Source organism: Coturnix japonica, unplaced genomic scaffold (genome assembly GCF_054131305.1).
Source record: "Coturnix japonica strain WE unplaced genomic scaffold, WE-NBRP24 Scf183, whole genome shotgun sequence".
NCBI lineage: Eukaryota > Metazoa > Chordata > Aves > Galliformes > Phasianidae > Coturnix > Coturnix japonica.
The window spans coordinates 1-27,142 of NW_028189086.1; the positions used below are offsets into that span (position 1 = coordinate 1).

Genomic DNA, 27,142 nt, shown 5'->3' on the forward strand with positions numbered 1-27,142 from the left:
TTCCCAGTATGGATCCTATTAATGACCCCATTAATGTTCCCATTAAGGATCCTATTAATGATCCCAGTATGGATCCCATTAAGGATCCTATTAATGATCCCAGTATGGATCCCATTAAGGATCCTATTAATGATCCCATTAAGGATCCTATTAAGGAGCCCAGTATGGACCCCATTAATGACCCCATTAATGATCCCATTAATGATCCCATTAATGATCCCAGTAAGGATCCCAGTATGGACCCCATTAATGATCCCATTAAGGATCCCATTAATGATCCCATTAAGGATCCCAGTATGGACCCCATTAATGATCCCATTAATGATCCCAGTATGGATCCTATTAATGACCCCATTAAAGACCCCATTAATGATCCCAGTATGGATCCCATTAATGATCCCATTAATGGTCCCATTAAGGATCCCATTAATGATCCCAGTATGGACCCCATTAATGATCCCATTAATGATCCCATTAAGGATCCCATTAAGGATCCCATTAATGATCCCATTAAGGATCCCAGTATGGACCCCATTAAGGATCCCAGTATGGATCCCAGTAAGGATCCCATTATGGATCCCATTAATGATCCCATTAATGATCCCATTAATGATCCCATTAAGGATCCCATTAAGGACCCCATTAATGATCCCATTAAGGATCCCATTAATTATCCCATTAAGGATCCCAGTATGGACCCCATTAAGGATCCCAGTAAGGACCCCATTAAGGATCCCATTAATGATCCCAGTAATGATCCCATTAAGGATCCCATTAAGGATCCCATTAATGATCCCAGTATGGATCCCATTAATGATCCCAGTATGGACCCCATTAAGGACCCCATTAAGGATCCCATTAAGGATCCTATTAATGATCCCAGTATGGACCCCATTAAGGAACCCAGTAAGGATCCCATTAAGGAACCCAGTATAGACCCCATTAAGGATCCCATAAAGGATCCCAGTAAGGATCCCAGTATGGACCCCATTAAGGATCCCATTAAGGAACCCAGTAAGGATCCCAGTATGGACCCCATTAATGATCCCATTAATGATCCCATTAATGATCCCATTAAGGATCCCATTAAGGATCCCATTAATGATCCCATTAATTATCCCATTAAGGATCCTATTAATGATCCCAGTATGGACCCCATTTAGGACCCCATTAAGGATCCCAGTAATGATCCCATTAATGATCCCATTAATGATCCCAGTAATGATCCCATTAAGGATCCCATTAAGGATCCCATTAAGGATCCCATTAAGGATCCCATTAATGATCCCAGTATGGATCCCATTAATGATCCCATTAATTATCCCAGTAAGGATCCCATTAATGTTCCCAGTATGGGCCCCATTAATGATCCCATTAATGATCCCATTAAGGATCCCATTAATGATCCCATTAAGGATCCCATTAATGATCCCAGTAATGATCCCAGTATGGATCCCATTAAGGATCCTATTAATGACCCCATTAAGGATCCCATTAATGTTTCCATTAAGGATCCTGTTAATGATCCCAGTATAGATCCCATTAAGGATCCCAGTAAGGATCCCATTAATGACCCCATTAATGATCCCATTAATGATCCCATTAATGACCCCATTAAGGATCCCATTAAGGATCCCATTAATGATCCCAGTATGGACCCCATTAATGATCCCATTAAGGATCCCATTAATGCTCCCATTAAATAATCCCATTAAGGATCCCATTAATTATCCCATTAAGGATCCCATTAATGATCCCATTAAGGATCCTATTAATGATCCCATTAAGGATCCCAGTAAGGATCCCATTAAGGATCCCATTAAGGATCCCATTAAGGACCCCAGTAAGGATCCCATTAAGGATCCCATTAAGGATCCCAGTATGGACCCCATTAAGGATCCTATTAACGATCCCATTAATGATCCCATTAAGGATCCCATTAATGATCCTATTAATGATCCCATTAAGGACCCCATTAATGATCCCATTAAGGACCCCATTAAGGATCACAGTATGGACCCCATTAAGGATCCCATTAACGATCCCATTAAGGATCCCATTAATGATCCTATTAATGATCCCAGTAAGGATCCCATTAAGGATCCTATTAATGATCCCAGTATGGACCCCATTAAGGATCCCATTAATTATCCCATTAATGGTCCCATTAATGATTCCATTAATGATCCCATTAATGATCCCATTAAGGATCCCATTAATGATCCCATTAAGGACCCCATTAAGGATCCCATTAATGATCCCAGTAAGGATCCCATTAATGATCCCATTAAGGATCCCAGTATGGATCCCTTTAATGATCCCAGTAATGATCCCAGTGCTCCCAGTATGGATCCCATTAAGGATCCCATTAATGATCCCATTAAGGATCCCATTAAGGATCCCATTAATGATCCCATTAATGATCCCAGTATGGACCCCATTAATGATCCCATTAAGGATTCCAGTGCTCCCAGTATGGATCACATTAAGGACCCCAGTATGGATCCCATTAATGATCCCAGTATGAATCACAGTATGGATCCCATTAAGGACCCCATTAATGATCCCATTAAGGATCCCATTAAGGATCCCATTAAGGATCCTAGACCCCCCAGAAACCCCCCAGACCCGTCCCAAGACCCCCCCAGCCCCCCCAAAATCCCTCCAGACCCCTCCCAAGACCCCCCCAGGCCCCCAAGACCCCCCTAGACCCCCTCAAACCCCTTCCAAGACCCCTCCAACCCCCCCCAGACCCCCCAGACCCATCCCCAGACCCCCCCAGACCCCCCAGAAACCCCCCCCAGCCCCCTCTAAAGACCCCCCCAGCCCCCCCAGACCCATCCCAAGACCCCCTCGGACCCCCCCCAGACCCCAAGACCCCCCCAGACCCCTCCCAAACCCATCCCAAGACCCCCCAAGACCCCCCTAAACCCCCCCAACCCATCCCAAGACCCCCCCAGTCCCCCCAAAACCCCCCAGCCCCCTTCCAAGACCCTCCCCAGACCCCCCAGAAACCCCCCCCCCAGCCCCCCCAGACCCATCCCAAGACCCCCTCGGACCCCCCCCAGCTCCCAAGACCCCCCAAGATGCCCCCAAACCCCTTCTAAGACCCCTCCAACCCCCCCCCCAGCCCCCAGATACCCCCAGACCCCCCCCAAACCCGTCCCAAGACCCCCCCAGCCCCCAAGACCCCCCTAAACCCCCCCAGACCCCCTCCAAGACCCCCCCAGAGCCCCCCAAACCCGTCCCAAGACCCCCCCAGACCCCCCAGACCCCCCCAGATCCCTACCAAGACCCCCCAAGACTCCCCTAAACCCCCCCAAACCCGTCCCAAGACCCCCCCAGACCCCCCAGACCCCCCAGACCCCTACCAAGACCCCCCAAGACCCCCCTAGACCCCCCCAAACCCCTTCCAAGACCCCTCCAACCCCACCCCAGATCCCCCAGACCCATCCCAAGACCCCCCAAAATCCCCCCAGACCCCCTCCGAGACCCCCCCCGAGACCCCCCCAGACCCCCCAGAAACCCCCCCCAGCCCCCTCTATAGACCCCCCCAGCCCCCCCAGCCCCATCCCAAGACCCTCTCGGACCCCCCCCAGCCCCCAAGACCCCCCAAGATCCCCCCAAACCCCTTCTAAGACCCCTCCAACCCCCCCCCAGCCCCCAGATACCCCCAGACCCCCCCCAAACCCGTCCCAAGACCCCCCAGACCCTTCCAACCCCTTCCAAGACCCCTCCAACCCCCCCCCAGCCCCCTCTCAAGACCACCCCCTCCCCAACCCTCAGAGCCCCCCAGACCCTCTCAGAGCCCCCAGACCCCCCAGACCCATCCCAAGACCCCCTCAAACCCCCCCAGACCCCCCCAGACCCCTCCCAAGACCCCCCCAGTCCCCCCAAGACCCCTCTAAACCCCCCCAGACCCCCTCCAAGACCCTCCCAGAGCCCCCCAAACCCGTCCCAAGACCCCCCCAGACCCCCCAGACCCCCCCAGACCCCTCCTAAGAGCCCCCCAGACCCCCCCAGACCCCTACCAAGACCCCCCAAGACCCCCCTAGACCCCCCCAAACCCCTTCCAAGACCCCTCCAACCCCACCCCAGACCCCCCAGACCCATCCCAAGACCCCCCCAGACCCCCCAAACCCTCCCTAAACCCCCCCAAACCCCTTCCAAGACCCCCTAGACCCCCCCAGACCCCTCCCAAGACCCCCCCAGACCCCGCAGACACCCCCAGACCCCCCCCAAACCCTTCCCAAGACCCCCCAGCCCCCTCCTAAGACCCCCCCAGACCCCCCCAGACCCCTCCCAAGGCCCCCCCCAGTCCCCCCCAAACCCCTCAGACCCCCCCAAGTCCCCCAAGACCCCCCCCAGATCCCCCCAAACCCCTTCCAAGACCCCCCAAATCCCTCCCAGACCCATCCCAAGATCCCCTCGGACCCCCCCCAGCCCCCAAGACCCCCCAAGATCCCCCCAAACCCCTTCCAAGACCCCTCCAACCCCCTCCAGACCCCCCAGACCCCCCCAGACCCCTCCCAAGACCCCCCCAGCCCCCAAGACCCCCCTAAACCCCCCCAGACCCCCTCCAAGACCCCCCAGTCCACCCAAAACCCCCCAGACCCCCCAAAATCCCCCCAGCCCCATCCCAAGACCCCCTCGGACCCCCCCCAGACCCCAAGACCCCCCAAGACCCCCCAAAACCCCCTCCAAGACCCCCCCCAAGACCCCCCCAGACCCCCCAGACCCCCCAGACCCCCTCCAAGACCCCCCCAAGACCCCCCCAAAACCCCCAAACCCGTCCCAAGACCCCCCCAGACCCCCCAGACCCCCACAGACCCCTACCAAGACCCCCCAAGACCCCCCTAGACCCCCCCAAACCCCTTCCAAGACCCCTCCAACCCCCCCCCAGACCCCCCAGACCCATCCCAAGACCCCCCCAGTCTCCCCAAAACCCCCCAAGACCCCCCAAAATCCCCCCAGACCCATCCCAAGACCCCCCCAGACCCCCCCAAAACCCGTCCCAAGACCCCCCAGACCCCTCCCAAGACCCCCCCAGACCCCCCAGACCCCCCAAGACCCCCCAAGACCCCCCCAAACCCGTCCCAAACCCCTTCCAAGACCCCTCAGCCCCCCCCCCCCAGCCCCCAGATACCCCCAGACCCCCCCCAAACTCATCCCAAGACCCCCCAGACCCCCCCAGCTCCCCCCATTCCATCTGCCCCCCCCAGTCCATCCAGCCCCCCCCTCAATTCCAAGCCCCCCCAAACCTTACAGCCCCCCCCCCCACCCCCCCAGACCCCCATTTGAGCCCCCCCCGGACCCCCCCAACCCCCCTATCGGACCCCCAACACTCCCCAGACCTCCCTCATTGCCCCCCCCCCCCACACAAGGACCTCCCATACCCACCCCCCCCCGACCCCCGCCCCCTTTCTTTGCCCCCCCCCCGGCTGCCCTCAAATTACCCCCGGCTCCTCCTCTGTGCCCCCCCCCCAAAACCCCCCCAGCCCCCCCAAAATCCCCCCAGACCCCCTCCCAGACCCCCACCCACGACCCCCATATCCCCCCTCGGACCCCCCCAACCCCCCCCCTCTCCTTCTCCAGACCCCCCCCCTCCTTTGTAACCCCTCGACCCCCCCGACCCCCCCAAGACCCCTCAATGCCACCCTGGACCCCCTCCCGACCCCAAGACCCCCCCCAGACCCCTCTGAGCCCCCCAGACCCCCCCCCAAGACCCCTCAATGCCACCCTGGACCCCCCAGACCCCTTCCGACCTCAAGACCCCCCCCCAGACCCCTCTGAGCCCCCCCCAGACCCCCCAGACCCCCCCCCCAAGACCCTTCAATGCCAACCTGGACACCCCAGACCCCTCCGAAGACCCCCAAGACCCCCCCAGACCCCCCCCAGACCCCCCCAGACCCCCCAGACCCCCCCCCAGGACCCCTCAATGTCACCCTGGACCCCTCCCAGACCCCCTCGACCCCCCCCAAGACCCCTCAATGCCACCCTGGAACCCCCAGACCCCCCCCAGACCCACCAGACCCCCCCCCAAGACCCTTCAATGCCACCCTGGACCCTCCAGACCCCTCCCGACCCCAAGACCCCCCCAGACCCCTCTGAGCCCCCCCCCAGACCCCCCAGACCCCCCCCAAGACCCCTCAATGTCACCATGGACCCCCCCAGACCCCTCTCGACCCCACCGACCCCTCTGAGCCCCCCAGACCCCCCAGACCCCCCCCAAGACCCCTCAATGCCACCCTGGACCCCCTCCCGACCCCAAGACCTCCCCCAGACCCCTCTGAGCCCCCCCCAGACCCCCTCCAAGACCCCTCAATGCCAACCTGGACCCCCCCAGACCCCTCTGTGCCAACCCGGACCCCCCCAGACCCCTCTGAGCCCCCCCCAGATCCCCCAGACCCCCCCCAAGACCCCTCAATGCCACCCTGGACCCCCCAGACCCCTCCCGACCCCCAGACCCCCCCCAAGACCCCTCAATGCCAACCTGGACCCCTCTAAGCCCCTCCGAAGACCCCCAAGACCTCCCCCCAGACCCCCCCCAGACCCCTCTGAGCCCCCCCCAGACCCCCCCCAAGACCCCTCAATGCCACCTTGGACCCCCCCCGGACCCCTCCCGACCCCCAGACCCCCCCCCAAGACCCCTCAATGCCACCCTGGACCCCCCAGACCCCCCCCAGACCCCCCAGACCCATCTGAGCCCCCCCCAGACCCCCCCCAAGACCCTCAATGCCACCTTGGACCCCCCCAGACCCCCCCCAGACCCCCAAGACCCCCCCCAAGACCCCTCAATGCCACCCTGGATCCCCCCAGACCCCTCCCGACCCCCAGACCCCTCTGAGCCCCCCCCAGACCCCCCCCAGACCCCCAGGACCCCCCCCAAGACCCCTCAATGCCGCCCTGGACCCCCCTAGACCCCTCCCGACCCCCCCGACCCCCCCCAGACCCCTCTGAGCCCCCCAGACCCCCCAGACCCCCCCCAGACCCCTCTGAGCCCCCCAGACCCCCCAGACCCCCCCCCAAGACCCCTCAATGCCACCTTGGACCCCCCCAGACCCCTCCCGACCCCCCCGAGCCCCCCAGACCCCTCTCAGTGCCAACTCGACGCCCCCCCAGATCCCCCCTAGACCCTTCAGTGGCACCCTGGACCCCCTCCCGACCCCAAGACCCCCCACAGACCCCTCTGAGCCCCCCCAGAAGTCCCCCCAGACCCCCCCCCAAGACCCCTCTGTGCCAACCCAGACCCCCCCAGACCCCTTTTACTGCCACCCCGACCCCCCCAGACCCCCCCAGACCCCCTTACCCCCCCAGACCCCTCCCGACCCCCCCAGGTGCCCCCCAGACCCCCCCCAGACCCCTTTTAGTGCTATCCCGACCTCCCCAGACTCCCCCCAGACCCCTTTTAGTGCCATCCCGACCCCCCCCAGACCCCCCCCCAAGACCCCTCTGTGCCAACCCAGACCCCCCCAGACCCCTTTTACTGCCACCCCGACCCCCCCAGACCCCCCCAGACCCCCTTACCCCCCCCAGACCCCTCCCGACCCCCCCAGGTGCCCCCCAGACCCCCCCCAGACCCCTTTTAGTGCCATCCCGACCCCCCCCAGACCCCCCCAGACCCCTTTTAGTGCCACCCCGACCCCCCAGACCCCCCCCGATCCCCCCCCCAGACCCCCCCAGACCCCTTTTAGTGCCATCCCGACCCCCCCCAGACCCCCCCAGACCCCCCCAGACCCCCTTCCGACCCCCCAGACCCCTTTTAGTGCCATCCCGACCCCCCCCAGACCACCCCAGACCCCTTCCGACCCCCCCAGCCCCCTTTTAGTGCCACCCCGACCCCCCCCAGACCCCCCTAGACCCCTTCCGACCCCCCCAGACCCCTTTTAGTGCCACCCCGACCCCCCCAGACCCCTTTTAGTGCCACCCCGACCCCCCCAGACCCTCCCAGACCCCCCCAGCCCCCTTTTAGTGCCACCCCGACCCCCCCCAGACCCCCCTAGACCCCTTCCGACCCCCCCAGACCCCTTTTAGTGCCACCCCGACCCCCCCAGACCCCTTTTAGTGCCACCCCGACCCCCCCAGACCCTCCCAGACCCCCCCAGACCCCTTTTAGTGCCACCCCGACCCCCCCCAGACCCCCCTAGACCCCTCCCGACCTCCCCAGACCTCCCCCCCAGAACCCCCACACCCCCTTTGAGCCCCCCCAGATCCCCCCCAGACCCCCCCCAGACCCCCCCAGACCCCTTTTAGTGCCACCCCGACCCCCCCCAGACCCCCCCAGACCCCCCCAGACCCCCCCAGATCCCCCCCAGACCCTCCCAGACCCCTTTTAGTGCCATCCCGACCCCCCCAGACCCCTTTTAGTGCCACCCCGACCCCCCCCAGAACCCCCACACCCCCTTTGAGCCCCCCAGATCCCCCCCAGACCCCTTTTAGTGCCACCCCGACCCCTTCCGACCCCCCCAGCCCCCTTTTAGTGCTATCCCGACCTCCCCAGACCCCCCCAGACCCCTTCCGACCCCCCCAGACCCCTTTTAGTGCCATCCCGACCCCCCCAGACCCCCCCAGACCCCTTCCGACCCCCCCAGACCCCCCCAGACCCCTTCCGACCCCCCCAGACCCCTTTTAGTGCCACCCCGACCCCCCCCAGACCACCCCAGACCCCCCCCCAGACCCCCCCAGACCCCTTTTAGTGCCACCCCGACCCCCCCAGACCCCCCCAGACCCCCCCAGACCCCTTTTAGTGCCACCCCGACCCCCCCCAGAACCCCCCCAGCCCCCTCGGTGCCACCCCAGACCCCTTTTAGTGCCACCCTGACACCCCCCAGACCCCCCCAGACCCCTCCCGACCCCCCCAGACCCCCCCAGACCCCCCCCAGACCCCCCCAGATCCCCCCCAGACCCCCCCAGACCCCTTTTAGTGCCACCCCGGACCCCCCAAGACCCCTTCCGACCCCCCCCAGACCCCCCCAGACCCCTTTTAGTGCCACCCTGACCCCCCCCAGAACCCCCCCAGCCCCTTTGAGCCCCCCCAGACCCCCCCAGACCCCTTTTAGTGCCATCCCGACCCCCCAGACCCCCCCAGACCCCTTTTAGTGCCACCCCGACCCCCCCAGACCCCCCCAGACCCCCTTTGAGACCCCTCCCACACCCCCTTTGAGCCCCCCAGATCCCCCCCAGACCCCCCCAGACCCCTTTTAGTGCCACCCCGACCCCCCCCAGAACCCCCCCACCCCCCTCCGTGCCACCCCAGACCGCCCCCCGACCCCCCCTCTGTGCCCCCCTTTATTCCCCCCTCCACCACAGACGCCCATCGGAACCCCCCCCTGTGCACCCCCCGCCCCCCCTCCCCGGTTGCCCCCCCCCATTTGGGGCGGGGTCTCCCCGTGGTTATAAATGTCCCTGTGGGATCGGAGCCCCCCTCAGCCCCTCCCGGTGCCGACCCGATCCGATCCGATCCGATCCGATCCGATCCGATCCGACCATCTCCAACCGCAGGTGGGAACCGGAACCGAACCGGAGCGGGACACAACGGACCGGGATCGGGATTGGGATCGGGATTGGGGTTGGGGTTGGGATCCAAAGGATCTGGATTGGGATTGGGATTGGGATTGGGATCGGGATTGGGGTCCAAAGGACCTGGATTGGGATTGGGATCGGGATTGGGATTGGGATTGGGGTCCAATGGACCTGGATTGGGATTGGGATTGGGGTCTAACGGACTGGGAATGAGGTCTAACAGACTGGGATTGGGATTGGGATTGGGATCGGGATTGGGGTTGGGGTCCAAAGGACTTGTATTGGGGCTGGGATCGGGATTGGGATTGGGATTGGGATCGGGGTTGGGATCGGGATTGGGGTCCAAAGGATCTGGATTGGGATTGGGATCGGGATTGGGATTGGGATTAGGGTTGGGATTGGGATTGGGGTCCAAAGGACCTGGATTGGGATTGGGGTTGGGGTCTAACGGATTGGGATTGGGGTTGGGGTTGGGGTTGGGGTCCAAAGGACCTGGACTGGGGCTGGGATCGGGATTGGGATTGGGATTGGGGTCCAAAGGACCTGGATTGGGATTGGGATTGGGGTCCAACGGACCAGGATCGGGATTGGGATTGGGGTTGGGGTCCAATGGACCTGGATAGGGATTGGGATCGGGATTGGGGTTGGGATTGGGATTGGGGTTGGGATCGGGATTGGGGTCCAAAGGACCTGGATTGGGATTGGGATTGGGGTCTAACGGACCGGGATTGGAATTGGGGTTGGGATTGGAGTCTAACAGACTGGGATTGGGATTGGGGTTGGGATTGGGAGTGGGGTCCAAAGGACCTGGATTGAGGCTGGGATCGGGATTGGGATTGGGATTGGGGTCCAATGGACCGGGATCGGGATTGGGATTGGGATTGGGGTCCAAAGAATCTGGATTGGGGCTGGGATCGGGATTGGGACCTGGATTGGGATTGGGATTGGGGTTGGGGTCCAATGGACCTGGATTGGGATTGGGATCGGGATCGGGATCGGGATTGGGGTTGGGATTGGGGTTGGGATTGGGATTGGGATTGGGGTTGGGATTGGGGTCCAATGGACCTGGATTGGGATTGGGATCGGGATTGGGATTGGGATTGGGATTGGGGTCCAAAGGACCTGGATTGGGGCTGGGATTGGGATTGGGGTCCAACAGACCGGGATTGGGTCTGGGATCGGGATTGGGATTGGGATTGGGGTCCAAAGGACCGGGATTGGGGCTGGGATTGGGATTGGGATTGGGGTCCAAAGGACCCGGATTGGGGCTGGGATCGGGACTGGGATTGGGATTGGGGTCCAAAGGACCTGGATTGGGGCTGGGATCGGGATTGGGGTTGGGATTGGGATTGGGGTCCAAAGGACCTGGATTGGGATTGGGATCAGGATTGGGATTGGGGTCCAATGGACCGGGATCGAGATTGGGATCGGGATCGGGATTGGGATTGGGGTTGGGGTTGGGGTCCAAAGGACCTGGATTGGGATTGGGGTCCAATGGACCTGGATTGGGGCTGGGATCGGGATTGGGATCGGGATTGGGGTTGGGATCCAACGGACCGGGTTCAGGATTGGAATCGGGATTGGGGTCCAATGGACCGGGATCGAGATTGGGATCGGGATCGGGATTGGGATTGGGGTTGGGGTTGGGGTCCAAAGGACCTGGATTGGGATTGGGGTCCAATGGACCTGGATTGGGGCTGGGATCGGGATTGGGATCGGGATTGGGGTTGGGATCCAACGGACCGGGTTCAGGATTGGAATCGGGATTGGGGTCCAAAGGACCTGGATTGAGGCTGGGATCGGGATTGGGATTGGGATTGGGGTCCAACGGACCGGGATCAGGATTGGGATTAGGGTTGGGGTCCAAAGGATCTGGATTGGGGCTGGGATTGGGATTGGGATCCACCGGACCAGGATTGGGGCTGGGATTGGGATCCAACTGGACTGGGATTGGGGCTGGGATTGGGATTGGGATCCACCAGATCGGGATTGGGGCTGGGATTGGGAACCAACTGGACTGGGATTGGGGCTTGGATTGGGATTGGGATCCACCAGATCGGGATTGGGATTGGGATTGGGAACCAACTGGACTGGGATTGGGGCTGGGATTGAGATTGGGATCCACCGGACCAGGATTGGGATTGGGATCCAACTGGACTGGGATTGGGGCTGGGATTGGGATTGGGATCCACCGGACCAGGATTGGGATTGGGATCCAACTGGACTGGGATTGGGATTGGGATTGGGATTGGGATCCAACTGGACTGGGATTGGGGCTGGGATTGGGATTGGGATCCACCGGACCAGGATTGGGATTGGGATCCAACTGGACTGGGATTGGGGCTGGGATTGGGATTGGGATCCAACTGGACTGGGATTGGGGCTGGGATTGGGATTGGGATTGGGATCCACCGGACCAGGATTGGGATTGGGATCCACCGGACCAGGATTGGGATTTGGATCCAACTGGACTGGGATTGGGGCTGGGATTGGGATCCAACTGGACTGGGATTGGGGCTGGGATTGGGATTGGGATCCAACTGGACTGGGACTGGGGCTGGGATTGGGATTGGGATCCACCAGATCGGGATTGGGGCTGGGATTGGGATCCAACTGGACTGGGATTGGGGCTTGGATTGGGATTGGGATCCACCAGATCGGGACTGGGGCTGGGACTGGGATCTAACTGGACTGGGATTGGGGCTGGAATTGGGATTGGGATCCACCAGATCGGGATTGGGGCTGGGATTGGGATCCAACTGGACTGGGATTGGGGCTGGGATTGGGATTGGGATCCACCGGACCAGGATTGGGATTGGGATCCAACTGGACTGGGATTGGGGCTGGGATTGGGATCCACCGGACCAGGATTGGGGCTGGGATTGGGATCCAACTGGACTGGGATTGGGGCTGGGATTGGGATCCACCGGACCAGGATTGGGATTGGGATTGGGATCCAACTGGACTGGGATTGGGGCTGGGATTGGGATTGGGATCCAACTGGACTGGGATTGGGGCTGGGATTGGGAACCAACTGGACTGGGATTGGGGCTGGGATTGAGATTGGGATCCACCGGAGCAGGATTGGGATTGGGATCCAACTGGACTGGGATTGGGATTGGGATTGGGATCCAACTGGACTGGGATTGGGGCTGGGATTGGGATTGGGATCCACCAGACCGGGATTGGGATTGGGATTGGGATCCAACTGGACTGGGATTGGGGCTGGGATTGGGATTGGGATCCACCGGACCAGGATTGGGATTGGGATTGGGATTGGGATCCAACTGGACTGGGATTGGGATTGGGATTGGGATTGGGATCCAACTGGACTGGGATTGGGATTGGGATCCAACTGGACTGGGATTGGGGCTGGGATTGGGATTGGGATCCACCAGACTAAGATTGGGATTGGGATTGGGATTTACCAGACCATGATTGGGATTGGGATTGGGATTGGGATTGGGATTGGGATTGGGATCTATTGGATTGGGGTTGGAGTTGGGATCCAATGGATGGGGATTGAGACCCATTGGTCTGGGATTGGGATTAGGATTGGGATTTGGATTGGGATTGGGACCCATCAAGTTGGGATTGAGATTGGGATTGGGATTGGGATTGGGATTGGGAGTGAGATTGGGATTGAGATTGGGATTGAGATTGGGATTGGGATTGGTATTGGGATTGGGATTGGGATTGAGATTGAGATTGGGATTGGGATTGAGATTGAGATTGGGATTGGGATTGGGATTGAGAATGGGATTGGTATTGAGATTGGTATTGAGATTTGGATTGGTATTGAGATTGGGATTGAGATTGGGATTGGGATTGGGATTGGGATTGGGATTGGGGGCCATCAGGTTGGGATTGGGATTGGGATTGGGATTGAGATTGGGATTGGGATTGGGATTGGGATTGGGATTGAGATTGGGATTGGGATTGGGATTGGGGGCCATCAGGTTGGGATTGGGATTGGGATTGGGGGCCATCAGGTTGGGATTGGGATTGGGATTGGGATTGGGATTGAGATTGGGATTGGGATTGAGATTGGGATTGGGGGCCATCAGGTTGGGATTGGGATTGGGATTGGGATTGAGATTGGGATTGGGATTGGGGGCCATCAGGTTGGGATTGGGATTGAGATTGGGATTAGGATTGAGATTGGGATTAGGACCCATCAGATTGGGATTGGGATTGGGACCAATCAGACTGGGATTGGGATTAGGATTGGGATTGGGATTGGGGCCCATCAATTTGGGATTGGGATTATTCCAGCCATGCCGTTCAGCAGCACACCCCATATACCCCATAACTAACCCTATATTGACCCTATAATTGCAGCCATGCCCTTTAGCAGCACCCCTACAAGCACAAGCTGAAGTTCCCATACCCCATATACCCCATATACCCCATATACCCCATATACCCCATATACCCCATAGACCCCATAGACCCCATATACCCCATATACCCCATAGACCCCATAGACCCCATATACCCCATAGACCCCATATACCCCATATACCCCATATACCCCACATACCCCATATACCCCATACACCCCATATACCCCATATACCCCATATACCCCATATACCCCATATACCCTATATACCCCATATACCCCATATACCCCATATACCCGATACTGACCCTATAATAACCCTATATACCCCATATACCCCATATACCCTATAATAACCCTATATACCCCATATACCCCATATACCCCATATACCCCATAGACACCATATACCCCATATAACCCATACTGACCCTATATTGATCCCATACCCCATATACCCCATATACCCCATATACCCCCTATACCCCATATACCCCATATACCCCATAGACCCCATATACCCTATAATAACCCTATATACCCTATAATAACCCTATATATCCCATATATCCTATAGCCATGCCATTCAGCAGCACCCACAACAAGCACAAGCTCAAGTTCAGCCCTGATGAGGAGTTCCCATACCCCATATACCCCATATACCCCATATACCCCATAGACCCCATATACCCCATAGACCCCATAGACCCCATAGACCCCATAGACCCCATAGACCCCATAGACCCCACATACCCCATATGCCCCATATACCCCATATACCCCATAGACCCCATATACCCCATATACCCCTTATACCCCATATACCCTATAATAACCCCATATACCCCATATACCCTATAATAACCCTATAATAACCCTATATATCCCATATATCCTATAGCCATGCCATTCAGCAGCACCCACAACAAGCACAAGCTCAAGTTCAGCCCTGACGAGGAGTTCCCATACCCCATATACCCCATATACCCCATACACCCCATATACCCTATAATAACCCTATATACCCCATATACCCTATATAATGACCCTATATCCCATATATCCTATAGCCATGCCATTCAGCAGCACCCACAACAAGCACAAGCTGAAGTTCAGCCCTGATGAGCCCATATATAACCCCATATACCCCATACTGACCCTATATTGATCCCATACCCCATATACCCTATTATAACCCTATAATAACCCTATAATAACCCTATAATAACCCTATAATAACCCTATATACCCTATATCCCATAGCCATGCCATTCAGCAGCACCCACAACAAGCACAAGCTCAAGTTCAGCCCTGACGAGGAGTTCCCATACCCCATATACCCCATATACCCTATAATAACCCTATAATGACCCTATATCCCTATAATAACCCTATATATCCTATATATTCCATATATCCTATAGCCATGCCATTCAGCAGCACCCACAACAAGCACAAGCTCAAGTTCAGCCCTGAGGAGGAGTTCCCATACCCCATATACCCCATATCCCCCATATACCCCATATACCCCATATACCCCATAGACCCCATAGACCCCATATACCCCATATACCCCATATACCCCATATACCCCATATACCCCATACACCTCATATATCCCATACTGACCCCATATACCCCATATACCCCATATACCCCATATACCCCATATACCCTATATACCCAATATACCCCATAGACCCCATATACCCCATATACCCCATATACCCCATATACCCTATAATGACCCCATAATAACCCTATATCCCCTATATCCTATAGCCATGCCATTCAGCAGCACCCACAACAAGCACAAGCTCAAGTTCAGCCCTGAGGAGGAGTTCCCATACCCCATATACCCCATACTGACCCTATATTGATCCCATACCCCATATACCCTTATAATAACCCTATATATCCCATATACCCTATAATAACCCTATATATCCCATATATCCCCTATAGCCATGCCATTCAGCAGCACCCACAACAAGCACAAGCTCAAGTTCAGCCCTGACGAGGAGTTTCCCATACCCCATATACCCCATATACCCCATATACCCCATATACCCCATATGGCCCCATACACCCCATATACCCCATATACCCCATATACCCCATATACCCCATATCACCCCATATACCCCATATACCCCATATACCCCATAGACCCCATATATCCCATATACCCCATATACCCCATAGACCCCATATACCCCATATCCCCCATATACCCCATATACCCCATATACCCCATAGACCCCATACACCCCATACACCCCATATACCCCATATACCCCATATACCCTATAATAACCCTATAATAACCCTATATATCCTATATATCCCATATATCCCCTATAGCCATGCCATTCAGCAGCACCCACAACAAGCACAAGCTCAAGTTCAGCCCTGAGGAGGAGTTCCCATACCCCATATACCCCATATACCCTATAATAACCCTATATACCCCATATACCCTATAATAACCCTATAATAACCCTATATAATGACCCTATATCCTATATCCTATAGCCATGCCATTCAGCAGCCACAACAAGCACAAGCTCAAGTTCAGCACCGACGAGGAGTTTCCATACCCCATATACCCCATATACCCCATATACCCCATATACCACATATACCCCATATACCCCATACTAACCCTATAATAACCCTATAATGACCCTATATCCCTATAATAACCCTATAATAACCCTATATACCCTATATCCCATAGCCATGCCATTCAGCAGCACCCACAACAAGCACAAGCTCAAGTTCAGCCCTGACGAGGAGTTCCCATATCCCATATACCCCATATACCCCATATACCCCACATACCCCATATACCCCATATACCCCATATACCCCATAGACCCCATATACCCCATATATCCGATATACCCCATATACCCCATATACCCCATACTGACCCTATATTGATCCCATACCCCATATACCCCATATACCCCATAGACCCCATATACCCCATATACCCCATATACCCTATAATAACCCTATATACCCTATATCCTATAGCCATGCCATTCAGCAGCACCCACAACAAGCACAAGCTCAAGTTCAGCCCTGAGGAGGAGTTTCCATACCCCATATACCCCATATACCCCATATACCCCATATAACCCCATATACCCCATATACCCCATATACCCTATAATAACCCCATATACCCCATATACCCCATAGACCCCATATACCCCATAGACCCCATAGACCCCATACACCCCATATACCCCATAGACCCCATATACCCCATATACCCCATATACCCCATATACCCCATAGACCCCATATACCCCATATACCCCATATAACCCCATATACCCCATATACCCCATATACCACATATACCCCATGTACCCCATATCCCCCATATACCCCATATCCCCCATATCCCCCATATACCCCATATCCCCCATATACCCCATATCCCCCATATACCCCATATACCCCATATACCCCATATACCCCACATACCCCACATACCCCATATACCCCATATACCCTATAATAACCCTATAATATCCCTATAATAACCCTATATAATGACCCTATATACCCTATATCCTATAGCCATGCCATTCAGCAGCACCCACAACAAGCACAAGCTCAAGTTCAGCCCTGAGGAGTTCCCATACCCCATATACCCCATATACCCTATAATAACCCTATATACCCTATAATAACCCTATATACCCTATAATAACCCTATATATCCCATATATCCCATAGCCATGCCATTCAGCAGCACCCACAACAAGCACAAGCTCAAGTTCAGCCCTGAGGAGGAGTTCCCATACCCCATATACCCCATATACCCCATATACCCCATAGACCCCATATACCCCATATACTCCATATACCCCATACACCCCATAGACCCCATATACCCCATATACCCCATACTGACCCTATATTGATCCCATACCCCATATACCCCATATACCCCATATACCCCATATACCCCATATACCCCATATACCCCATATCCCCCATATACCCCATATACCCCATACACCCCATATACCCCATACTGACCCTATATTGATCCCATACCCCATATACCCCATATACCCCATATACCCCATATTCCCCATAGACCCCATACTGACCCTATATTGATCCCATATACCCCATATACACCACATACCCCACATACCCCATATACCCCATATACCCCATATATCCCATATACCCCATATACCCCATATACCCCATACACCCCATATACCCCATATACCCCATAGATCCCATATACCCCATATACCGCATATACCCGGTACTGACCCTATATTGATCCCATACCCCATATACCCCATATACCCCATATACCCCATATACCCCACATACCCCATATACCCTACATACCCCATATACCCCATATACCCCATATCCCCCATATACCCCATATCCCCCATATACCCCATATACCCCATATACCCTATAATAACCCTATATATCCCATATATCCCCTATAGCCATGCCATTCAGCAGCACCCACAACAAGCACAAGCTCAAGTTCAGCCCTGAGGAGGAGTTTCCATACCCCATATACCCCATATACCCCATATACCCCATAGACCCCATATACCCCATATACCCCATATACCCTATAATAACCCTATAATAACCCTATATATCCCCTATATCCCATAGCCATGCCATTCAGCAGCACCCACAACAAGCACAAGCTCAAGTTCAGCCCTGAGGAGGAGTTTCCATACCCCATATACCCCATATACCCCATATACCCCATAGACCCCATATACCCCATATACCCCATATACCCTATAATAACCCCCCTATAATAACCCTATATACCCCATATACCCTATAACAACCCTATATCCCTATAATAACCCTATATATCCCATATATCCCCTATAGCCATGCCATTCAGCAGCACCCACAACAAGCACAAGCTCAAGTTCAGCCCTGACGAGGAGTTCCCATACCCCATATACCCCATATACCCCATATACCCTATATACCCCATATACCCCATATACCCCATATCCCCCATATACCCCATATACCCCATACTGACCCTATATTGATCCCATACCCCATATACCCCATATACCCCATATACCCCCTATACCCCATATACCCCATATACCCCATAGACCCCATATACCCCATAGACCCCATAGACCCCACATACCCCATATACCCCATATTCCCCATAGACCCCATACTGACCCTATATTGATCCCATACCCCATATACCCCATATACCCCATATACCCCATATACCCTATATACCCCATATACCCCACATACCCCATATACCCCATATACCCCATATACCCCATATACCCTATATACCCCATATACCCCATACTGACCCTATATCCTATATCCCTATAATAACCCTATATCCCCTATATCCTATAGCCATGCCATTCAGCAGCACCCACAACAAGCACAAGCTCAAGTTCAGCCCTGAGGAGGAGTTCCCATACCCCATATACCCCATATACCCTATAATAACCCTATATATCCCATATACCCTATAATAACCCTATAATAACCCTATATCCCCTATATCCCATAGCCATGCCATTCAGCAGCACCCACAACAAGCACAAGCTCAAGTTCAGCCCCGAGGAGGAGTTCCCATACCCCATATACCCCATATACCCCATATACCCCATATACCCCATATACCCCATATACCCCATATACCCTATAATAACCCTATATACCCTATAATAACCCTATATACCCTATATCCTATAGCCATGCCATTCAGCAGCACCCACAACAAGCACAAGCTCAAGTTCCCATACCCCATATACCCCATACTGACCCCATATTGACCCTATATCCTATATCCCTATAATAACCCTATAATAACCCTATAATAACCCTATATACCCTATATCCCATAGCCATGCCATTCAGCAGCACCCACAACAAGCACAAGCTCAAGTTCAGCCCTGAGGAGGAGTTCCCATACCCCATATACCCCATATACCCCATATACCCCATAGACCCCATATACCCCATATACCCCATATACCCCATATACCCCATAGACCCCATATACCCCATAGACCCCATATACCCCATATACCCCATATACCCCACATACCCCATATACCCCACATACCCCATATACCCCATATACCCCATATACCCCATACTGACCCTATATTGATCCCATATACCCCATATACCCCATAGACCCCATATACCCTATAATAACCCTATATACCCCATATACCCCATATACCCCATAGACCCCATAGACCCCATATACCCCATATACCCTATAATAACCCTATATATCCCCATATATCCCATAGCCATGCCATTCAGCAGCACCCACAACAAGCACAAGCTCAAGTTCAGCCCTGAGGAGGAGTTTCCATACCCCATATACCCCATATACCCCATATACCCCATATACCCCATATACCCCACATACCCCATATACCCCACATACCCCCATACACCCCATATACCCCATATACCCCATATACCCCATATACCCCATATACCCCATACTGACCCTATATTGATCCCGTACCCCATATACCCCATATACCCCACATACCCCATATACCCCATATACCCCATAGACCCCATATACCCCATATACCCCATATACCGCATATACCCCATATACCCCATACTGACCCTATATTGATCCCATACCCCATATACCCCATACACCCCATATACCCCATATACCCCATAGACCCCATATACCCCATATACCCCATATACCCCATATACCTCATAGACCCCATAGACCCCATATACCCCATATACCCCATATACCCTATAATAACCCCATATACCCCATATACCCCATAGACCCCATATACCCCAAATACCCCATATACCCCATATACCCCATACTGACCCTATATTGATCCCATATCCCATATACCCTATAATAACCCTATATCCCATATATCCCATAGCCATGCCATTCAGCAGCACCCACAACAAGCACAAGCTCAAGTTCAGCCCTGAGGAGGAGTTCCCATACCCCATATACCCCATATACCCCAAATACCCCATACACCCCATATACCCCATATACCCCATATACCCCATATACCCCACATACCCCATATACCCCGTATACCCCACATATCCCATATACCCCATATACCCCACATACCCCATATACCCCATATATCCCATATACCCCATATACCCCATATACCCCATATACCCTATAATAACCCTATAATAACCCTATAATAACCCTATATACCCTATATCCTATAGCCATGCCATTCAGCAGCACCCACAACAAGCACAAGCTCAAGTTCAGCCCTGAGGAGGAGTTTCCATACCCCATATACCCCATAGACCCCATATACTGACCCTATATCCTATATCCCTATAATAACCCTATAATAACCCTATAATAACCCTATATACCCTATATCCTATAGCCATGCCATTCAGCAGCACCCACAACAAGCACAAGCTCAAGTTCAGCCCTGAGGAGGAGTTTCCATACCCCATATACCCCATATACCCCATATACCCCATATACCCCATATACCCTATAATAACCCTATATACCCTATAATAACCCTATATCCCCTATATCCTATAGCCATGCCATTCAGCAGCACCCACAACAAGCACAAGCTCAAGTTCAGCCCTGAGGAGGAGTTCCCATACCCCATATACCCCATATACCCCATATACCCCATACTGACCCTATAATGACCCTATAACCCTATAATAACCCTATATCCCATATATCCCATAGCCATGCCATTCAGCAGCACCCACAACAAGCACAAGCTCAAGTTCAGCCCTGAGGAGGAGTTTCCATACCCCATGTACCCCATATACCCCATATACCCTATAATAACCCTATAATAACCCTATAATAACCCTATATATCCCATATATCCTATAGCCATGCCATTCAGCAGCACCCACAACAAGCACAAGCTCAAGTTCAGCCCTGAGGAGGAGTTTCCCGACCTCTCGAAGCACAACAACCATATGGCCAAAGTTCTGACCCCGGAACTTTATAAGAAACTTCGGGATAAGGAAACTCCGAGTGGGTTCACCCTGGATGACGTCATACAAACAGGAGTCGATAACCCCGGTAATGAATATATGGCCGTGACCCTATAGGGACAGGGAGACCCATAGAGATCCCATAAAGCAATAGGGACAGGGAGAACCCATAGAGACCCTATAGAAAACCCCATAGGGACAGGGAGACCCATAGAGATCCCATAAAGCAATAGGGACAGGGAGAACCCATAGAGACCCTATAGAAAACCCCATAGGGACAGGGAGACCCATAGAGATCCCATAAAGCAATAGGGACAGGGAGAACCCATAGAGACCCTATAGAAAACCCCATAGGGACAGGGAGACCCATAGAGATCCCATAAAGCAATAGGGATGGGGAGACCCCATAGAGACCCCATAGAGACCCCATAGAGACCCTATAGAGCAACAGGGATTGGGAGAACCCATAGAGACCCCATAGAGACCCCATAGAGACCCCATAAAGCAATGGGGACGGGGAGAACCCATAGAGACCCCATAGGGACCCCATAACCCCATAGAGACCCTATAGAGCAATAGGGACAGGGAGAACCCATAGAGACCCCATAGAGCAATAGGGACAGTGGGAACCCATAGAGACCCCATAGAGACATATAGGGACATAGAGATCCCATAGAGACCCCATAGAGACCCCATAGAGACCCTATAGAGCAATAGGGAACGGAGAACCCATAGAGACCCCATAGAGACCCCATAGAGACCCCATAACCCCATAGAGACCCCATAGAGCAATGGGGAAAGGGAGAACCCATAGAGACCCCATAGAGACCCTATACAGCAACAAGGATTGGGAGAACCCATAGAGACCCCATAGAGACCCTAAAGAGGGATAGGGATGGGGAGAACCCATAGAGACCCCATAGAGACCCCATAACCCCGTAGAGACCCTATAGAGCAATAGGGACGGGGAGAACCCATAGAGACCCCATAGAGACCCCATAGAGCACCCCATAGGGAGAGGGAGACCCCATAGGGACCCCATAGAGCAATAGGGACAGGGAGACCCATAGAGACCCCATAGGGACAGGGAGACCCATAGAGACCCCATAGATGTCATCCAGACCGGAGTCGACAACCCCGGTAACAAATATATGGCCATGACCCTATAGAAAACCCCATAGGGACATGGGGACCCATAGAGAACCCATAGAGATCCCATAGAGACCCTATAGAGCAATAGGGATGGGGAGACCCCATAGAGACCCCATAGAGACATATAGGGACATAGAGATCCCATAGGGACCCCATAGGGACCCCATAGAGTCCCATATAGAGACACCCCATAGACGTCATACAGACCGGAGTCGACAACCCCGGTAATGAATATATGGCCGTGACCCTATAGAAAACCCCATGGGGACATGGGGACCCATAGAGACCCCATAGAGACCCCATAGAGACCCCATAGGGACAGGGAGACCCCATTGAGACCCCATAGGGACAGGGAGACCCCATAGAGACCCCATAGGGACAGGGAGACCCCATAGAGCAATAGGGACAGGGAGAACCCATAGAGACCCCATAGAGACCCCATAACCCCATAGAGACCCCATAGGGACAGGGAGACCCATAGAGACCCCATAGGGACATGGGGACCCATAGAGACCCCATAGGGACATAGAGATCCCATAAAGCACCCCATAGGGACATGGGGACCCATAGAGATCCCATAAAGCAATAGGGACAGGGAGAACCCATAGAGACCCCATAGAGACCCCATAGAGACATATAGGGACATTGAGATCCCATAGGGACCCCATAGATGTCATACAGACCGGAGTCGACAACCCCGGTAATGAATATATGGCCGTGACCCTATAGAAAACCCCATAGGGACATGGGGACCCCATAGGGACAGGGAGACCCCATAGGGCCCCATAGAGACCCCATAACCCCATAGAGACCCCATAGAGGCATATAGGGACATAGAGACCCCATAGGGACCCCATAGAGCAATAGGGACGGGGAGAACCCATAGAGACCCCATAGAGACCCCATAGAGATCCCATAAAGCAATAGGGATGGGGAGATCCCATAGAGACCCCATAGAGACCCCATAGAGACCCCATAGAGACCCCATAGAGATATATAGGGACAGGGAGACCCCATAGAGACCCCATAGGGACAGGGAGACCCATAGAGACCCCATAGGGACAGGGAGACCCCATAGAGACCCCATAGAGATATATAGGGACAGGGAGACCCCATAGAGACCCCATAGAGCAATAGGGACAGTGGGAACCCATAGAGACCCCATAGAGACATATAGGGACATAGAGATCCCATAGAGACCCCATAGAGACCCCATAGAGACCCTATAGAGCAATAGGGAACGGAGAACCCATAGAGACCCCATAGAGACCCCATAGAGACCCCATAACCCCATAGAGACCCCATAGAGCAATAGGGATGGGGAGAACCCATAGAGACCCCATAGAGACCCTATAGAGGGATAGGGATGGGGAGAACCCATAGAGACCCCATAGAGACCCCATAACCCCATAGAGACCCCATAGAGCAATAGGGATGGGGAGAACCCATAGAGACCCCATAGAGACCCTATAGAGACCCCATAGAGACCCCATAGAGACCCCATAACCCCATAGAGACCCTATAGAGCAATAAGGATGGGGAGACCCCATAGAGACCCCATAGAGACCCCATAGAGCAATAGGGATGGGGAGAACCCATAGAGACCCCATAGGGACAGGGAGACCCAGAGAGACCCCATAGAGACCCCATAACCCCATAGAGACCCCATAGGGACAGGGAGACCCAGAGAGACCCCATAGGGACATGGGGACCCATAGAGACCCCATAGAGACCCTATAGAGGGATAGGGATGGGGAGACCCCATAGAGACCCCATAGAGACCCCATATAGGCATATAGGGACATAGAGACCCCATAGGGACCCCATAGAGGCATATGGGGACATAGAGACCCCATAGAGACCCCATAGAGACCCCGTAGAGACCCCATAGAGACCCTATAGAGCAATAGGGAACGGAGAACCCATAGAGACCCCATAGAGCCCCATATAGAGCCACCCCATAGACGTCATACAAACAGGAGTCGACAACCCCGGTAATGAATATATGGCCGTGACCCTATAGAAAACTCCATAGGGACATGGGGACCCCATAGGGACAGGGAGACCCATAGAGACCCCATAGAGATATATAGGGACAGGGAGACCCATAGGGACCCCATAGGGACAGGGAGACCCCATAGGGACCCCATAGAGCAATAGGGAACGGAGAACCCATAGAGACCCCATAGAGACCCCATAGAAACCCTATAGAGGGATAGGGACGGGGAGAACCCATAGAGACCCCATAGAGACCCTATAGAGCAATAGGGACATAGAGATCCCATAGAGACCCCATAGAGACCCCATAGAGACCCCATAGAGCAATAGGGACGGGGAGACCCCATAGAGACCCCATAGAGCAATAGGGACGGGGAGAACCCATAGAGACCCTATAGAGACTCTATAGAGCAATAGGGATGGGGAGACCCCATAGAGATCCCATAAAGCTATAGGGAGACCCCATAGAGCACCCCATAGGGACACGGAAACCCCATAGAGCACCCCATAGGGAGAGGGAGACCCATAGAGACCCCATAGGGACAGGGAGACCCCATAGGGACAGGGAGACACCCCATAGAGACATACAGCCCTGACCCCATTACTGCAACACATATGGACATGGAGACCCCATAGAGTCCCCATAGAGACCCCATAACCCCATAGAGACCCTATAGAGCAATAGGGACAGGGAGAACCCATAGAGACCCCATAGAGACATATAGGGACATTGAGATCCCATAGGGACCCCATAGACGTCATACAAACAGGAGTCGATAACCCCGGTAATGAATATATGGCCGTGACCCTATAGAAACCCCATAGGGACATGGGGACACCATAGAGACCCCATAGACCAATAGGGAAAGGGAGAACCTATAGAGACCCCATAGAGACCCTATAGAGACCCTATAGAGCAATAGGGATGGGGAGAACCCATAGAGACCCCATAGAGACCCCATAGAGACCCCATAACCCCCATAGAGACCCCATAGGGACAGGGAGACCCCATAAAGCACCCCATAGGGACATGGGGACCCATAGAGATCCCATAAAGCAATAGGGACAGGGAGACCCCATAGAGACCCCATAGAGACCCCATAGGGACAGGGAGACCCCATAGAGCAATAGGGACGGGGAGAACCCATAGAGACCCCATAGAGACCCCATAGAGATATATAGGGACAGGGAGACCCCATAAAGCACCCCATAGGGACATGGGGACCCATAGAGATCCCATAAAGCAATAGGGACAGGGAGACCCCATAGAGACCCCATAGAGACCCCATAGAGCAATAGGGACAGGGAGAACCCATAGAGACCCCATAGAGACCCCATAACCCCATAGAGACCCTATAGAGCAATAGGGATGGGGAGACCCCATAGAGACCCCATACAGACCCCATAGAGACCCTATAGAGCAATAGGGACGGGGAGAACCCATAGAGACCCCATAGAGACCCCATAGAGACCCCATAACCCCATAGAGACCCTATAGAGCAATAGGGACGGGGAGAACCCATAGAGACCCCATAGAGACCCGATAGAGGCATATAGGGACATTGAGATCCCATAGGGACCCCATAGAGACCCCATAGAGACCCCATAGAGCAATAGGGACGGGGAGAACCCATAGAGACCCCATAGAGATATATAGGGACAGGGAGACCCATAGGGACCCCATAGAGACCCCATAGGGACAGGGAGACCCCATAGAGACCCCATAGGGAGAGGGAGACCCATAGAGACCCCATAGGGACAGGGAGACCCCATAGAGACCCCATAGAGACATACAGGGACATTGAGATCCCATAGGGACCCCATAGACGTCATACAGACCGGAGTCGATAACCCCGGTAATGAATATATGGCCGTGACCCTATAGAAAACCCCATAGGGACAGGGAGACCCATAGAGACCCCATAGAGCAATAGGGACGGGGAGAACCCATAGAGACACCATAGAGACCCCATAGAGATCCCATAGAGACCCTATAGAGCAATAGGGATGGGGAGACCCCATAGAGACCCCATAGAGCAATAGGGATGGGGAGAACCCATAGAGACCCTATAGAGACCCTATAGAGGAATAGGGATG

At 54.4% G+C, this 27,142-nt stretch overlaps 2 protein-coding genes across 2 annotated transcripts in view; both read left to right on the forward strand.

The window, feature by feature from the left end:
* The first annotated feature begins 8 nt into the window (after window positions 1–8).
* Window positions 9–1,177, forward strand: LOC146751010 (uncharacterized). Its single transcript, XM_085535803.1, has one exon. The coding sequence runs from the start codon at window positions 9–11 to the stop codon at window positions 1,161–1,163; it is 1,155 nt and encodes a 384-aa protein (XP_085391929.1). The 3' UTR covers window positions 1,164–1,177.
* Window positions 1,178–9,405: 8,228 nt separating this feature from the next.
* The window catches only part of LOC146751011 (creatine kinase M-type), a gene marked incomplete at its 3' end in the record, with an annotated part of 36,761 nt that continues 19,024 nt past the window's right edge, over window positions 9,406–27,142 (forward strand). Inside the window, exons 1-2 of the mRNA XM_085535804.1 lie at window positions 9,406–9,501; window positions 21,789–21,983. Of these exons, the coding sequence (XP_085391930.1) occupies window positions 21,791–21,983 (193 nt within the window). The remainder of the gene's footprint in view (window positions 9,502–21,788; window positions 21,984–27,142) is intronic.